The 13,908-nt window shown below is 42.3% G+C and overlaps 1 protein-coding gene across 2 annotated transcripts in view; it reads right to left on the bottom strand.

Annotated features, from left to right (window-relative positions):
* AQR (aquarius intron-binding spliceosomal factor) overlaps nucleotides 1-12,288 on the bottom strand; it is a 123,760-nt gene extending 111,472 nt beyond the window's left edge. The window contains exons 1-5 of one of the 2 annotated variants that reach the window (XM_048852358.2): nucleotides 12,007-12,288; nucleotides 9,629-9,685; nucleotides 6,316-6,356; nucleotides 5,212-5,247; nucleotides 1,252-1,372 (exon numbers count right to left, since the gene is read on the bottom strand). In XM_048852358.2, the coding sequence (XP_048708315.2) occupies nucleotides 1,252-1,372; nucleotides 5,212-5,247; nucleotides 6,316-6,356; nucleotides 9,629-9,685; nucleotides 12,007-12,084 (333 nt within the window). In that variant the 5' untranslated portion in view covers nucleotides 12,085-12,288. The remainder of the gene's footprint in view (nucleotides 1-1,251; nucleotides 1,373-5,211; nucleotides 5,248-6,315; nucleotides 6,357-9,628; nucleotides 9,686-12,006) is intronic. The other variant, XM_048852357.2, reaches the window with a different exon arrangement.
* Between the last annotated feature and the right edge of the window lie 1,620 nt (nucleotides 12,289-13,908).

Here is a 13,908-nt window from a genome sequence, read left to right as displayed (position 1 = left end):
TGTTACCAGCTGGTGCCAGTTAGATCAGCCCCCACACCACTCTAACCTGTGTCCAGTCCCAGTCAGGGAATCAGGTGGATTCTGACTAAAAAAAAAAAGTCACAGCTGTTTGGTGGTGAGAGCAATGAGTCTTGCTCTAGCTCCTACCCCACAAAGCCACCATAACAGGGGCACTCTCAACAATCTCAGCAGAGAAAACAAGAACTGGATAATCATGGGGACCAGTTGCCCCTCCAGAACAAGACTCAAGGACACGGATAGGAAGGTGTGAGGAGGCTTGCACCTGTCATTTCCCATGCTGTACCTTTGCTGATATAGAAGCTGCAGAGACCTGGGCAAACGGAGTCACTCAGGCTCCAGGTTATTCATCTGTCCTGTTTCACTAACACTGAAGTAATTTCCTTTCCTTTCTCTTGTAAGATCAATATAGTGGGCACTATTAAAAAGTAAACTAACATACTACTGACTTTACTGTATGATCACCTGCCTATACTTGGAATGTATTGAGGTACAATGGGATTTTTAGTAGTAGGGGTTTTTTTAAACTTTGCACATGGTATATTTTTACATCTAATGGGGATCACTATTTCATTGATATATATATATTTTAAACCAGTAAATCATATTAGGACGAAAATGTGCCTCTGCTCTAAAGTTTGCATATTCTATTTCTGCCTAGATTATTTTTAAATATATATAAGCAAGCATCAACAATATAAGAGGTTTACTTAAGAAATGGTATTCTGAACTAGTTACTAGTAAGTTCAGTTCATAAATAAAGCATTTTCAGTTTATATAAGCCACAAAAATATACTCAAAGGTTTCAAACAAGAAGCTGACAGAGATAAAATAGTTGTCCTACTTTCAGTGATACATTTTTACACACACAAATGTAATTTCCTCTTGGCATTTTTCTTTCTACTACCAGAAAAAATCCTTCACCAAATGCCAGACTTTTTGTCAAGTGTCCAAAAAAAACATATCTGAAATGCAAAGCCATTACACAGTAGAACAAATGATTTCATATCAAAGGAGAAATCCATATGAAAAGAAATCTTTCATCTGTCTACTACTTTTCTCAAAAAAAGAACATACAACTGTTTAAAGTACTCTGGCAGACAACCTCAGAAAACACACCATTTACTTTTAACATTGTAGGCTCTGCTACCTTCCATCACTTTAAGTGGGCACAGTGTGAAAGCTGCAACTTGTGGATCAAAGTCAATGCTAGCTGTAACTGAAATTGGTTACCTTCCACGCAGGTACATTTTCTCTGAACTTCTCATTCACCATACAGCAGATTGACATTAAATAGGCCTTACTGGACACCTCTGGAGAATAATTCATCCACAGGTAATTTTCAAGGTACTGGCTGTGAAGAGAAAGAATTTCTCATTAGTTTCCACCACCCACCTAATCTGTCACTTATCTGAAAAAAGCATAATTATCTACAGATTTTTTTTATAATCAATCTTTACAATCTGTGAGTAGTTCCTGAAGTTAAATCTAATCTAGGTCATTGCAGCAAAACTTACTGGATAGGCAGAGTATATGGAGAGAGATGAATTACTCACTTGGAAGACTGTTGATTAAAGAGATTTTACGTGTACTAGGTGGTCACAGCAGAATATCATAAGCCTGGACATTATTTCATGTTGATTTTCCAGTAGCAGTAAATTGAGTTATTCTCTTCATATGACACACACTTCAGATGCTTCCTCTAGTACTCAGATACAAATGCCAGCTTTCTCTCATGAGAGAAAGCTCTATGGCATAACACCACACTTTATGAAAGGATTATCAAGTAAAATATATATATTAATAACAGAAAATGACTAAGCAAAGATTATACAAAGAAGTGGTCTACAAAGGCAACAAAATGGTGTAGTTCCACAGGGCAAGCAATCTAAAGAAATTAACACATTAGACTGAATAAAACCCAAAATCCTAATTTGCCTTTGCAACTGCAGAGCCCACAAAAGCTCCATGAGCTCATTTTTATTTATTTACAGCAGTTCTACCCAAAACCAGAATGCCTGAGCATCACACACAAACATTAATGGATTTAGCCTCACAATGCCCCCTGTGAAACAGGTAAGTATAATTATACTACTTTTACAGATGGGAAAACGACAGAACAGTTAAATGATTTTCCCCAAGGTCAGAAAGAATATCAATGGCTGAGTCAGGAACAGTAATCAAGTCTCCTTAGTCCCAAGATTTGGCCTTACTTGCCCCCAGCCCCTTTCAAAGACTGCAATCCATCTGTGGTTTGTATGACAACTGGACTCAGAGGAACTATATTGGGGAAGTAAGGGCATGTTCAGTTTTCCTGTAATGTCTTAGCTGGGAGGCTTTTTCTTCTTTGACTGATAAGCTAAAGCCCTCTACATGGGAAACAACTTTAAAAATAGAGGTCAGTCAAAAGAGATGAATCAAGGTCACTTCTGACAAAATAGGCCTCCACTCTTGATGGGAGCCATGATTTGGTGCTACAAAACAGGCAACCTCCAATTCCCCTAAATCCTTCACTCCTGAGGGGAGCATATAAGGAAATTCTGCATGCTGAACCAAATGGAGGAAGACAGAATATCTGGGAAGTTTCCACAGGCTTTTCTTTGAGAGGATACGATATGAGCCCAGAGTAAGTACTTAAATAAACAAAGTCACTAATAGTTACAAAAATTACACAAATAAAATAAACCACTATAAAGTAAACAAGAAATAGTGTTCTCAGTAATTCTCGCTTTTTACAATCTATGACATCAAATTAAGCAATTTCTTTACAATTAAAAAAACTCCAACTAATATGTTAGAGTGTGGTCTGAAGTTTCACATACCTTGCTTATAATTGAGAGGTAAACTAAAGCCCTTTATCAAAAATAAATAAGCCTTGAAGTACTACAGTTTGAATAAAGGAATGCTGCTATTTAATTTGCTATTGTTATTAATTTGCTTCCCAAACATTACAAATATTTCATAAACACTTATCCATCTGACAACAAACTTCAGGTTACCCATGGATATTAGATGAACTATCCCAACAATTTTATAGAAAAAAAATAAATACATTTTATATCAAAAGGGTATATAGTGCTGCACAAGAGGAGAGCAATGCCTTAGCAGTAACTTCTCTGCCCAAAGGGACTTGCATTCTAAGGACAAGGTTGGTGCACCACAATACAGTGCAGAAATGGAGTGGCACGTGGCCATTCTAAAGATGGAGGGTTTGCAGGATTAGCCCTCTATGTATAATTTGTTGGGAGTTGCACATATGGACAGTTTGCACAATTGGGCCCAGAGTATGGAGAGTGGTCAGCCCCAATAGGTGAAGAAAAAGCCTCACATCACTCAGAGACACTTCTGCGCTCTTTGAAGATTCTCTGGTTTTTACAAATGTGCTTGCCCAGTCATCCTCAACTGGTAGAATGGTAGCTGATGGGGACTCAAGGATAGGGAAACATGAAATGTGTATATGAAGATGGAAAAGACTGAGGCTCTGATAGGGAGATGGGGAGAGACAGAAAAGACACAGGGTTTAGGGAAATAGTGGGGAGTATCAGCACAAAGAACCTCTAATACAACTTAAAGAATGGGGGCTTATTGGAAAGATTAAAACAGTACATACTACAGAGTACAGTAAAAGCTGGGTTATCCAGCCCTATACTAACCGGAAAGCTCTATAAACCGGCATTTCTAATCTTCATTGAAAGTCTGGTTTATAGTCCAGTTGGCACGAGGCAGACAGGCTTCCTACCTCACTCTGCATGGCTCCACGGAAGCGGCGACATGCCCCTGCTGCTCCTAGGTGGAGGAATGGCCATGCGGAGTTCGGAGTGCAGGAGGGGGATGGGAGCAGGCGGTTGGGGTACAGGATGGGGCTTGGAGTGCCAGATCCAGGGGGCACTCACCATGGGGCCGAATCCTGTCCTGGCTGCTCCTAGGCAGAGGTGCAGCAGGTGGCTCTGCACACTACCTCTGCCTGCAGGCGCTGCCCCTGCAGCTCCCATTGGCCACGGTACCTGGCCAATGGGAGCTGCGGAGCCAGCACTCGGGCAGGGACAGCGCGCAGAGCTGCCTGACACGCCTCCGCCTAAGAGCGGCCAGGACAGGTCACCGCTTGTGGGGAGCCACCCAAGGTGAGCTCCTCCTGGATCCGGCACCCCGAACCTACTCCTGCACCCAAACTCCCTCCCAGAGCCTACCCCCCAACCCCAGCCCCACACCCCCACCCACACCAAAATGCCCTCCCTCTTAGTTAACTGGCATTTTTCATTTACTGGCACCCCCCATTACCCCAACATGCTGGATAAGACAGCTTTTACTGCATTTCTTTAGAAGGGTATCAATGCCAACTGGAAATGAAGTAAGCAGCTACTTAATCGCCCTCATCAAAACCAGAATTGTATTTGATGTTGTCCTCATATCTTTTCAAATACAAAAGGGAGGAAACGGGAGAAAATGCCAACATTTAAAAAATGAACATTTTGTTTCTAAGCTTATCCTACATTTCTAATAAATGGGCCCATTTGTATATCACACTCCTTCCCTTCATCTCTTGCCAGCAGAAAAAGGGATAAAAAGCTTGTGTTTCACAGAGGCGAAGGGACAGTTTAGTCCTGGCCAAGTGCCAGCTCATGCTACCTCCCCAGTAGGTGAGCTAGAGAAATCAAAGCGAAATCAAATATTAATTTACAATTAATGTTGGCATTTCATACATTTTCTTTTTTTGTGGTTTATCCATTACAGTGAAACTTTAAAACAATAAAGCAGACTTTTTCTTAATCATTTCTAAATATCAGATTTCCTTCACCTGACAAGTGAACAAGTCATACTACTGTCCTTAAAATGCAGCATACCTCACAAATGTTGCACATTAATTATGTGCCTGATCCAAAGACTCCCATGGGCTTTGAATCAGGGCCTGTAAGAGGTGTCCACAATTTATCACTACTCTCTGCATAATTGGTACTCCTTTTCAGTGCTCTATATTTATTTACATTACAAATTCAGGGTCATGAAACAAGACCTTCTAAAAAGTGTTATCCCACATCATATCCAGTTTTCTGCACTAAATTTTCCTATTTGTCTCATTCTGAGCTTTAGCAAGTGTAGATGGACGAAGTGTACTACCTTGCAAGCTCCTGCGTCTGACCTTTAGTTTCACTGGTTATCATAGAGAGTTAATTTTTATTTCACTCCAAAACTTACCTGAATTCAAGAAGCATTATCTTTCTAATGGCAAACCTAAAAAGGAAAAAAGGACAAAAGTGAAACAGAAAAGAAAAACTCTCATGCTTATCTTCAGTATAGACAATGACTCAGAAAAAGTGTAAAACTTTTCTTTTACTTCATGATTTGTAAATAAAAGTTGTACTCTTCTTCTAAAACTTCTGTGCAACTTCTTTCAGATATTGCCTTGAAATGACAGCTAAATGGATCCCAAATTAACTTCAGTACCTATTCTTCAAAGGCAACAGATTAGATTTTGAAGGAATCCCACATGAATTCACTGTAATAAAAAATCTACAAATGGTAATTTTTAACCCAAATTATTTTGGTTACTTTATAGGTAAAGAGGATTAAAAATAAAGCAACTGTAAATCAAACTCTGATGTCCCACATTTTAAAATCATATCTCTAGATCCTGAATTTGCTTCCAGGGATGTTAACTTATACGGATTCCATGAGCCTTCAAGGATATCAGTTGCTGCTCCCTCTCCTCTGGATACAGTCATGGAATGTTGTTTTTAACCTTACACAATGCTTTGCCTCATCCTCTTCTCTATTTAATATTAAGGCTCATTAGAGTATGTTCAATTGTTTGTGCATGTGAAATATTCTTTTTAGCAAACTGTTATTAGTAAACTAGGGAAAAGACATGAATAAGACAACTACCAGAAGAGGAGGTCTCCCTAGCTGTCAGCTCCTTTACACATCTCAAAGAGGAATAAACTGTAGGGAGATCACAGAGGTTAGGAAGGAAAGATTCATCTCCCCATTGACTGGGAACTGGGGGAATGCTAAAATTAACGATCACTACAAAGACCACCTTAGGCTACAACAAATCACATAAAGGGAACAGAGAACGGAATTCAGAGAATGATTTATTCACTATATCAGACCATAGTTAGATCATAGTTCTAGCCATAAAGAAAGCTTACATTTAATCTCTGAAATCACATAAGTCAACCAACAGCCATTACTACACTTTTCATTCATTTTCTAACTTTCATATTATTAAAGTACCTTAAATCAGCATGAATACATGTCTTCAACATATTCTAAATAATAGAGGAGCAACATTGTACTGACCTTGATTTGACAATTTCTTTTGTATACACATCTTCAATAACCTATTGCAAATGATACATTAAAAATTATATTAATTAAGAATTCATACTTTCGGTTGGATTCATTTTCATATTCTAGACATTAAGGTTTCTGAAATCAGAATTGCCATTAACTAGATGCTCTGTGTTTAATAATATTTGGGGAGTCCTCAATTATATCAATACTACCTTGCATCCTTATTGCACTTTTCCTCCACAGATCTTAAAGAGCTCTACAAAGGTGGGTAAGGTCTCACAGGAAGTCTTTGGCACTGCTGACTAAACCCAATTTTGAAACTAACTAGTAATTCTGGGTAGCCAATTTAAGTTCAGTAAGTATTGCGCAACTGCCCTCAGAAATTCAGACCCCTTTAAGATCTTTCAAGTTGGGCAAACACACACACAAAAAGAGGTATCCAAAACCACTAGAAACTTTTGAAAATCTGGGCCCATGACTTGTATGCTAGATGACACCATCACTACAGAACTTCATCCAGCAACCACACACTATATTTTTCATTATTTTTGCTTCCTTTAAGCCAAGAATTGAGTGTTAGGGCTGTCCTTGCAAAGCACATGGGAGCTGCCTGTAATATTTCATAAATATTATATATTCCATCTGTTTGCCTTCGTTACTGTGTTGTTTATAAGGAATTAATTCAAAAAGAGGATAGTTGCACATAGGCAGAAAGAGAGACAATAGCTTCATAAGCCCATCTCCATAAACACTGGATTGACAGTGCTAGAGCCATCTGCTGTGATGCAATGGCCAGATCCCACAACTGGTCTTGTTAAACACATTTCTACAGGAATGTCACAGCCCTGTAAAGATTGTGGGGAGATCAAAAGCCTCAAAGTTTTAAAGACAGACAGGAAGAGGGAAGATGGTAAGGTGAAGAGTGAGGCAGACTGCTGGGGAGGAGATTGAACCTCAGTCCCCATAGACAAAGAGGGTCCGGGATAAGTTAGGCCTACATAACCCTTTAGGTAAAACTGATATGTGCATAGGCCTTGTACTGTGTTAAAATCCTTTTTTATTTTTATGCTTTGTTTTGGGTCACCCGTCACGGCTGAGCAAGCACGGTTGGTGCATAGGGTGCTATCCTATCATGATCTATGATTGGTAGGATCATAGTATTCCACCCCAAGACAGGTGAAAGCAAGACACCTGTAAGGGTGATGCACTCTGGGAGTGAAAAGAATGGGTCAGAGGTGCAAACGGCCCTCTGAAACATGACAGTCCCTATAAATGTCACTGGTTGCCAACATGACACGTTTGTTCCTTCTCTGTGGAAACTTTTGTATTTCAAGTATTTAAGATTATACTGATCATGTTTACATGAAGACAGCCAGGATCTATCTACACTGCAATTAAACACCTGCAGCTGGCCCATGTCAGCTGACTCGGGCTCGCAGGGTTTGGGCTACTGGGCTATAAAACTGCGGTGTAGATATTCAGGCTCGGGCTGGACCCTGAGCTCTGGGACCCTGTGAGCTGGGAGGACCATACATCTACACCAAAATTTTACAGCCCTGTAGACCGAGAACTGCGAGACCAAGTCAGCTGACACGGGCCAGTTGAAGGTGTATAACTGCAGTGTAGACATACTGCCAGTGTCAAGCAAGCAGTTTCACAGACCTGCTGCTTCCATACATGTCAGAAGATGCTAGTAAAGTTTACAAAGAGAATCTAAAATATTAGGTCTCCTGAGCACATATTCCTAAATTTACTTGTATAACACTAGTAATAAAATAATAATAATAATATTGATAACACTGATTCCTTATATAATGCTTTTCATTGGTGGATCTCAAAGTTTCACAATCTTTTAATGCATTTATCCCCACAACATTTATCCCCTATTGTTGTGAAATAGGAAGGCATTTTATGGATAGGGAACTGAAGCACAGAGGCTAAGTAACTTGGAAGTCTATGGCACAGCAGGGAATTGAACCCATGTCTCCCACATCCTAGGCCAGTGCCCTAAGCACTGGACAATCCTTCCTCTTAGTCTATGCTATCACCACAAAGATGATCTGATGCATCAAAAGACCCAGAACCTTAAGGAGTCATCTACTATACAATTATAACAGGTAGATGAGCTAATTACAGCTCAGTTTCAATTTATTTACAGTGCAGACAAGATCTTAACTAAAGCCCCAGACATGTTATAGTGGAATCTATTGTAATTAGATCCACTGACTCACCTGTTGCTGTTGGGTACACAGAACCAAAGTTGGGTTTGGATTCTGCACCACTGCGTAACACAAAATTTGCGCAGAATTGATGTTCCCCACAGATTTTACTCCCCCCCACAGAATTTGTGATTTCTCCCACCCACTGACAGCCCCAGCCACCCGTGGCTGATAGCAGGAGCATGATTATATTGTTATTCCGACAAATAAAATATGCAGAATTTTGCAGATCTTTAAAATATCATGCACAGAATTTTTATTTTTTTGGCATATAAATCCCCCAGGAATAGTTTTGGATGCTCTATTATGCCTGATCCTGAAAACATGTGTACTTAACTTTATACACAAGTAGTCCTACATAAGGAACTAATGTTGCTGACAAGAAGAAAACTGCAGCCCTTCAACATGGTGAAGGCAAAGACTCTTGTCCATCTCCTGGATGGAAAAGACCAAGGACTCTTACGTTAGAAATATTATTGGACAGAAGCTGACTTATGTACTTTGATCGCATCAGGTGAAGAGCTGGAAATAACCTTGAGAAAATTATCATGGAAGAAACGGTAGGAAGTCATCAGAGTGGGGGACGACCAGTGAGGAGAGGATTAGCTGATGTGCGACAGATCACAGGTAGGTCATCTGCTGAGCATGTAAAGTTAGCAAGGGATCAATAAGTCTTCAGAAACTTCTACTATGTCATCCCAGCATTCAGATATGAATAAATGGGTTTACTACTACTACTTCCTAGTCCTACATAAAGTTAAGCATGTGCATTTGCAAGATTGGGGCCTTATTAACATGCAAGTGTATTTATCAATAAAAATCAGAAAGATTAGCATGATAAAAAGTTAACTAGGTTGTTCTGGGAAATTTTCAAGACAATACCAACAAAATTTAGAATATCAACATTGGTTGCCTAATACCCTAAAACTGGGTTTTCTGTTTTCTTGTATAGAGAAACTCTACTTCGGTGATGAGTTCCACGGGCTGGAGGGAGGACTGGGGACGACAATCTTACATACTACTAGCCAAGAATTTTTCAAACGTCCTTCACTCTATTACATCCTGTTAATATCAATGCAAGTAATAACCCAAGTTTTTACCTTTGAATCAAAAGGTAATTTTTTCTTCACATGTGGAGCCCAGTACTTATTTGCCAACTGTAAGGGGAAAAAAAAAGTTTTTCATTAAACATATGGACAAATACACAACCATCTGTAACTAGTCTGTCTATTTTATAGTGAACCAAAATGTTTTTATTCCATATGCTAGCTAAATTTAATCTAACAGATAGATACACCTAATAAAAAGATGCTAAGTCATGCACCGCTCTGTAGATGATGTGGGAAGGTTCAAGTTTGATGAAAAACTCCGGAGTTTGAGAGCTCCGGAGCATGTTTCTCCTAAATCATCTTGATGGTGCAACAGGAAGGGCAGGTGGGCTCCCCACACAGTATGCATTGGTCATAGGCCTCCACCCAAGCAGATATTCTAAGACCTCCTGAGAAATTTCAGAGGTTTCAGGACATTCAGAAAGGGCCATGGGACTTCTGTTAAAGGCCTAGCACCTCCTCACTACTCCCCATCTCCTGCAAGGTTAATGAGATACGCTGCCACAGGCTCCATGGTCATCTCTGAGGAAGTTTCATTCTGAATGAAAGACAGGAGGATGCATTGGACAGAGAAGAACAGGAGTTCACATAAAACTGCTTAAAACCCACCTGTTTCATGATACATTCCAATTACACTGAACCTTCAGCCACAGTTATGATGTTCTGGTTATTCTGTACCATTACAAATTGTTTTCTTATAAAGTCCCTCAGGTCAGAGGACCTATTACTCGCTTGGCAGAGACCTTCCTGTTGTACAGCAGTATATTTCAATACTACCATATAATGACAACTTGAAAAATCCACTCCCCTACAATAAATAGAGAGCTTGCTCTACAAGTTTCATGAACATCTGCTGAGTCAAAAACTGCAACTAAAACTTAGATTGATCTAAGTATGTCGTTCAGGGGCATGAAGACATTCACACCCCTGAAAGACATAGTTAAGCTGACCTAAGTCCCAGTGTAGACACCACTGGGTCAATGGAAGAATTCTGCCTTTCCAGGGGGTGGATTTACTACAGAGATGGAAAAACCCCTTCTGTCGCTGTAGTAAGCATCTACACCACAGTGGCACAGCTACAGTGCTGCGGTTGTAAGGACTTGTAACATAGACATAGCCTCTGACGTTGCCTCTTCCCGTGCCGTCTCCCTTCACAGAACTTGGGCAGGTGTGCTAGGTGTGCATCCCCACAGGCTAGGTCTCGGGAGCCACAAAGAAGCAGCAAGGGACAAAAATCATGCAGGGCAGTGGGCACGATAGTGAAACGGTGACTGACTGTGTTCACTCAGTCTCTATTCATTGAGTGGGGTTGATATAGATGGGATGGGAGACAGAGGCAGGGATGAGGGCAAGATTTCATGCATCAATAGAGCTTTGTATAGTGACAGCTCATGCTTGGCTTTTGCAGCTGCTCTTGCAGAGGAATTGTCCAGGAGCCCTCGCCGGAGAAGCAATTGGCAGAGGTGGACCTGAGCAGCCTGAAAATCCTTCTTAGGAGACATGAACAGTCCTCAGCTTTCTGCCTTCCGCATAACTGGCTGTGAGTAAGCAGTCAGTGCTTTGAATTCCTCATCTGTACTTGCTGTCGTTTTCTTCACAGGCTGTGTGCTTCTTCGTTGGGTAGGGGGACCTGTGGGATTAAGGCTGGGGAAGGGACCAGAGTCTGCTGTGCAGCGTGACTATTTCAGGTGCAGTTGCAAGGGGTGCTTTTTAGCTGTAATACTTCCACTTAAAGAAGAATGAGATTTTAGCCCTCGTGGTTGTAATGATAACCTTTCAAACGTGACCCAACTGTGAGACAAAGCTACCATGTTGAGTCTGCTTACTGACAACTCAGATCATGTAATTAAAGAAACCCAGGCCAACCCTCCATTAAACCACTGAACCTCGTGCACTTAGACCGGGTCAGCCAAGGCTGCCAGTTGGTGGCGGGGACTGCAGGTGAGTGGAGGGAGAGTGCGAAAGGAGACAGGCCACACAAGCGTGCGAGGGAAGCACGGACAGACACGGTGTCGAACTGCCCAGGCGCTGTACACACCTTGCTCCATAAACCAGAGCAACGCGCTGCCTACAGAGGCCCCTAAAGCCAGGAGCTCAGCGGGATCAAACACTGCAAGGCCAAGGGGCTGACCCGCGCTTACACCGGGACAAACGTCTCCAAGGCCCAAACCCCCAGCCGCCCGAGGGGGGCCGTTAATCACTAGCCTCTGAATGAACTGGCCCGGGAGAGCCCAGGGCAACTAACGGGCCTGGCAGCGCAGGGCTCCCACCCCCCGTGGCCGGTGCTACCCCTCGCCATGACGCTCGGCCGCAGTACGGGGGGGAGGGGGGAGCAGATATTCCCCACCCCGGCCCCTCCCGCCCCTCACCTGGGTCACGAACTCCGCGTTGATCTGCGCCACAGTGGGCGCCACGATCTTCTTAGGCTGAAGCGAAGCCGCCGCCATGCCGAAGCGCGTAGGGGTCCCGGCGCCTCACACACTCACTCCCGTCTCCGCCCGGGAACCGGTCTCGAGGCACGATAGTTCTGTTCCGTCCCCCCGCCCCCGAATGGACTCTCCCAGCCAGAGCCTCAGCCAGCCCCGCTGAGTTACTAGCCTCTCACTGGGCGCTTGCCGCTTGGGTCAGGACAGCGGAAGTTTGGGGAGAAAACGGAAGCGGAATTGGCGTCCGGGTCACCATAGAATCTCCAGGGCTAGAGAGGCAGACCGGCGGGGTCATAGAGATCGAGCGCTCGTTGCTAGAGCGGCAGTTAGTGTAACTGCAGCAAGATGGTAATGGGCGCCCTCCTCCCCCCACACCCTCTCCTTTTTTTGGCCAGGTGAGTCGGCTGGGAGCCTGCGCTGCTGTGGGAGCCAGGAGTGTGGCAGTGACAGGGCACCATCCCATTCTACAACACAGCTCGGTCTCCTCCTTGCTCACACATCCCGCCCTGTGCCCTTACACCAGAGATTGGGGGCAGGTCCTGGGGTTGCCCTTTAACCCCATCGCACTATTCCAGGGACCAAAAGTACGAGGGATAAGCAAGCGGTGCCCGGGGAGAGAGGCAGTAAGGGAGACCATGGCAGCGCCTGACCCCAGTGCTGCAAAGGAGAAGGCTCTCTCTCCAACAGTGATAAGGCAACGCCTAGGGACCAAGAGGCTAGTGATACCAGCTGTGAAGAGGGAGCAGAGCAACAGGAGTGAGAGAGCTCAGCTACCCCAACCCTATTTCTAAATAGAGCAATTTTCATGTATCATTAGTGATTCGTTTTTCTTCCACACCTTCTGCCAACATAACTCACACCCACAGCACCATCCCACTGAGTGGTTGGATAATGTGAGAGTTGAATGAGTCAGCAATGGTAGCTAACTAAGACCCAATGCTTTAATTCACACTTTAGAGGCTCATAGTTATTGCACTATAGGTCCCCGGTTCAAACTCATGTCAGGCCAAACAGTGTCAGTTATACCAGCAGATCTCTGTCAGAGGAGAGACACAGTAATACTACAATATGGAGGAAATTTTCAAGCTCTATTGTCAAGGGGACAAATTCTCATCTCAGTTATGCATATACAGCTGTGAAGCAGTGCCAAGGAAGTGCTATTCCTGTCAGATTTTGGAATTGGGTTGGACAGAAGAAAGTCTCCAGCAGATTGGGAATTCACGGCACAGAATCTGGCCCAGGAACTTCCAACTCTTTGTGCTTAAAATAAATGAATCTTGTCACCTTTTTATATATGCTGTACGCTATTTTGTGTTAATGGCTGTGGTGTTAAATTTTACATTTTTAAACACATATTTCAATATGCCAACACTACATGCAGGATAAAACCAACTGTGCTGGCATCTTAAAAGGTTGTGACATTAAATTGTATAAGATTTTAAGCCTGTTTCCTGATTTTGCATTTGTAGTATGAAGAATATAGAATAATAAGAAATAGATAGTAGCTTGATGTAGAACAGCAGTAAATTCACCTCTAAAACAAGTGAAAAAACACTTATCCGAGTGATCTGAGCAACTTAAACTCATGGTGGAACTATAACTTTGAATTCCTTGATGTTCTTAAATTAAACTTCAGATTATTTTTTAAAACTCATATCAAAACTACATTTATTTAAATTTCAGTCCTACCTATTCATTTTAGATTTTACCATGTACTACTGTACCCCAGAGCCAGAATTATCCTTTAGAAGTGAATTATTTCATTGTCATCTCATTGCGAGTTGCTCCTGTTCCATCATTCATTTAATAAGCCTTATCTCCTATCTCTAAGAGATCTGAAAACAT

The sequence above is a fragment of the Caretta caretta genome, chromosome 6, assembly GCF_965140235.1.
Source record: "Caretta caretta isolate rCarCar2 chromosome 6, rCarCar1.hap1, whole genome shotgun sequence".
NCBI classification, from domain to species: Eukaryota; Metazoa; Chordata; order Testudines; family Cheloniidae; genus Caretta; species Caretta caretta.
Note: the sequence above shows the minus strand (reverse complement) of the source record. Positions and strands in the feature narration are given on the sequence as shown.